At 35.6% G+C, this 4,227-nt stretch overlaps 1 protein-coding gene across 1 annotated transcript in view; it reads right to left on the bottom strand.

Annotated features, from left to right (window-relative positions):
• Positions 1 to 731: 731 nt before the first annotated feature.
• The window catches only part of NAE1 (NEDD8 activating enzyme E1 subunit 1), a 13,682-nt gene continuing 10,186 nt past the window's right edge, over positions 732 to 4,227 (bottom strand). The window contains exons 15-19 of the mRNA XM_009710226.1: positions 3,716 to 3,802; positions 2,570 to 2,662; positions 2,036 to 2,150; positions 1,911 to 1,960; positions 732 to 841 (exon numbers count right to left, since the gene is read on the bottom strand). Of these exons, the coding sequence (XP_009708528.1) occupies positions 732 to 841; positions 1,911 to 1,960; positions 2,036 to 2,150; positions 2,570 to 2,662; positions 3,716 to 3,802 (455 nt within the window). The remainder of the gene's footprint in view (positions 842 to 1,910; positions 1,961 to 2,035; positions 2,151 to 2,569; positions 2,663 to 3,715; positions 3,803 to 4,227) is intronic.

Raw genomic sequence — 4,227 nt, 5'->3', positions numbered from 1 at the left:
GGCACCGCCCGACGGGGCTCCTCTCAGGCACCAGGAGATCCCTCTTAACCGTCCGGGGCGCTATCCGAACCTTAGCGTGGCTCCAGGCCAAGGCCAGGGGGACATCACCTGGTTCGCAAGGCAGCTGTTTCCGTACTCTGCATTTTTGGAAACTACAACGCCACAAAACAGTTAGCCATCACTTCACATTCGCCAGACACCAAGGGTGCAGGAAAAAGACATTTTTACTAGATGAATACAGCTGAAAGAACCAAGCTTTCAGTCACACACTCCCTTTCCCTGACATCCTTGAACTCAACAGAAGTTATTACAGCTTTCCCTAGCTCTTCTGACAGTTGGATCCTCAGACCATCACAGTCACATTAGCCTGTTCCAACCTGTCACGAGTCCTCCCTCCTCAATCTGAAGAGCAGCTTTTATGAAAAAAATTGAGCTCTGCTGCAAAGCAGGTAAGCCAATTTGTAAATGCAACTTACCCTGCCAAGGAACAGCTGCTGCTTTTTTCTTTCAAAGCTGAATCAGAAAATTCTAGATTAAAAAAAAATTCAGGATTTGGTATGATTCTATTTGTCCTCGGGGAGGGGAGGGGGGAATCAAACGACAAAATCATTACAAATAAAGGAACTTTAATTCGCAGGTAATACAGAACAGTCCAGTCGGTGGCAGAACACCACAGTATTTACAGAACACAGCAGCAGTGCCTGGTGGCAAACAAATGCAAGATCATTGTCCTACAGCTGGAAAGTCGCTGAAGTCTGTGACATTCCACTATAAATATAGGTGTTATTAAAAATTACAAACTGCCCTGTAATGACTTTGATAACCTCCTGTGCAGCAGCTCCTGTTAAAAAAAAAAAGTAGTTATCAGGTAATATTTAAAAACCAGTCAAAATGTTATTTATCTAGAACTCACTACACTGGAAGTATTTCAGCGCGTGATACAACTCCTAGGAGGAAAAAATGCCTTTCAGTACTTCCCGGCATAAAAGAGGCTCAGACAGCTGTTACTTCAAAACTTAGCTTTACATACACTTTGCTGTATATACTTTCTCTCCCCATGTACGCTGACACACACACTGGAGTAAAAATGTGTTAGCAGACTGACCCGTGCAAGTTGTGATCTCTCTAAATGAAACTAAGAAGTTAAATTTAAAAAAAAAAAATCATGTACAGTTAAACTGTACAATAAATTGAAGGGTCACTTCACCGTGATCCCTTTGCGTTCTCCTGTAGTATTGAAATATTCTGTAATTTCTTCAGAAGTTATTTTTACATATTTTTCTAAAGCACTCATACCACATACCAAGTTTCACTCAATCAGAAAAAAAAAATCCCAGAGTATTTAATACATAATTATATTCAGCACCGCATGAAGCCAAATAAAGAAGTTAACCGACATACCAATTTTGAGCATCTGTTAGAACATACTTAGTTTTGATAATACCCACAGGTTGAATTAAGGTAAGCAATCAAGTATCTACTACATCTAAATAGCCTTAACATAAGTGTTAATTTAAAGGAAGATGTGTACCGTGTCAATTTTAGTACTACTACAGTTATTCCTTTCCCTTTTTTTCTTTAAACTTAAAGCCTCTTTCAAGCATTTAATTTTTAAACACACCTTTAAGCTACCAGAATTGATCCACTGAGATTATTTTTTAAGTTTATTTAGTTTCTTTTACTGACTTTAAACTTTCGCTGAGTCCACTTTTCTATATACCATAAGAGGTCACATCTGGAGAGTGAAGGGGGAAGATTTTTTTCTAATGCTATCTTCGACCACAGCCTGTCATTACAGTCTTTGTTCTGACAATATAAAGCAATTAAAACAGTGGAGATTCTGACTCAAGTATGTACTACAGCAGGTTGGTTTGTTTGTATGGACCTTAGAAATACAGTGGCATTCTTACCTCCCATGAAGGCAGCAATAGCATGTGGCTCAGCAGCTCCGTAACGACAACTGGATAGCAAAGTAACAGTTAGTATTTTCAGGTCAGTTTTACCAACAAACTGACACTTATGGTGTAATACTTACAACTCATGAACATAGTCATCTTTCACCACTACAGACAACCCATGTTCTTGTAAGAAAGCAGTAAGGCAGGATTTTAGTTTTCCAATATCATCTTCTACCTGATCGTTGTAGACACCTGGAAAATAAGTGTTTCATCACAGACCTGTAATGCCATATTCAAAGTTAATGGGTTTAAATGGCAGCGTATTTTATTTTCTGAAAAGTTTCTAAGCTGATTAATATATTAATTTATTAATACTAGACTAATAATAATTGAATATTCTGTTCATGCTACTCATGATAATGATAAATTACTGCATAGCTGAACAGATTCATAATCCATGCAACCCATGACAGTGGTATCAATTCAGATAAATTCCTTAAGTTCCCAAAGAGACAAAATTCCTACTTTAATTTTCACATTCTTAAAGTTCTATTAATATGGAAACAAAATCACAACGAATGCTACATTTGTAGTGTGTAACTAGTATTACAGTAACTATTGGATCTTTATATTTCTTTTGATGATGTTAAGGAACTCTGGTATTAACATACCTGGATATCTACCATGCTGCTTATAAAATCTATCTACAGCCCGTAGCATCAAGTAGAGCACCACCTCACTGTCTGGGTTATCCATATGGGAAACTGAAAACAGTAAGAGAACTGGTTAGCTGGTACTGATGAAATGGAAAAAGAAAGGTATTGAATTACTTGAAATCAAGTATTTCTCACGTGCTTAAAACTGTCAAATCTGCAGTAAAAAGAAATCATGTAAAATGAAAATAGTAAAAATGAAAACAACTTACAACTGAGAATCTCAACGGGTCAACTGTCAGATACATGATTTTAACTCCAGAGTGTATGACAAAACCATATTGTATGTATTTGATATAAACTGTTCAGTGAAGATACTCACGATTCAACTCTGACAGCTGCTATAACATTAAGTGGGATATTCCTTAGTTGTAATTTTGGGATTTGAAACGCATGTTTCATGTATTTAACTATAATGACTGTAATTATAAAACAGGTCTTAAATCCCTTAACATACAGTTCAGTAGTCGTTCTAAATACCAACTACTACTTAAATCACACTGCGTATTACTAATTCAAGGAGCTTTCACTTAAATGATAAATATTACAAAAACGTATACACAAAATGTATATACTTTGTATATACACTTCGTCCAAAATATTCAGAGGACTGTATAAGCTTAAACAAATTTTGATGAAAAGTATTTTCAGTTTTTTTTTTAATTTATGCATGTTCAAAAAATAGAATGCAATTATTACATAACTAGTTTGCTAGTTCACATACTGAAAAGATAAGCTGAGATGTGCCAAGACAATTATTCTGGTATCTTTGGTCAGCTGAAAGCACCTTTCCAGCTCCGGCAGAAATAACCAAGGTACAGAAAAGAGAAGTTTGAAGAAAACACAATGTTTTATTTATGTGCCATCAAAAATAAAATCTGCAAGAAAAAAAAATGCTGAAACATGCACCAATCTGTAAGGTCATTTTTGAACTTTCAAAATCAAATTGAATTCAACATTCTAGACTTAAAAAACCTGCATACTTCTAGTTGATGCCAAATTATAAAAATGCCTAATGAAATAGAACATGTAACATACAATTCTTTTTGATCAGAAAACATTTCAAGTTGAAAACTCAATTATGTGCCAAAAAGAAGTACTTACTGATTTCATCCTTGTTAAAAGTGTTTAAGCCGTATTCTTCAGACAGAGACCTACATCGCACTACTCGTAGAAAAGCTGAGTTGCTGCCTAAGTAGAGGGTACAGAAAGGAGAGCATTACCTACTGGAATGCATCATCAATTACTAAATCTTTCCAAGTCTGTATCTCTGATGTGTTAAACGTGAAAGACAAAAACTTATCATAATTTCATTTGACACTTTCCTGTTTCTTCCAGTAGCCTGCAGTAATAAAACTATCTATTAAACTACATTTAGGTCTATGTTCACAAGTATTTTAGTGAAATACTTCATGCTTATTTACTTCTAGAATCTAAAAGTATCTGCCATGTTAGTGTAACATGTACACAACATGTATAGCTCTTCTACAGCAATTCATCAATCACAGCCATCAACTTCATGTTTTCCTCTTCCATGCTGCAAATGAACATGGGTTCTTTCCATCTTCCACTACATCTACCGCTGTCTCACATATTCTCAATTAATATTCTAACAG

Source organism: Cariama cristata, unplaced genomic scaffold (genome assembly GCF_000690535.1).
Source record: "Cariama cristata isolate BGI_N322 unplaced genomic scaffold, ASM69053v1 scaffold7591, whole genome shotgun sequence".
Lineage (NCBI taxonomy): Eukaryota > Metazoa > Chordata > Aves > Cariamiformes > Cariamidae > Cariama > Cariama cristata.
The sequence above is the reverse complement of the archived record's forward strand: the minus strand, read 5'-3'. Positions and strand labels throughout refer to the sequence as shown.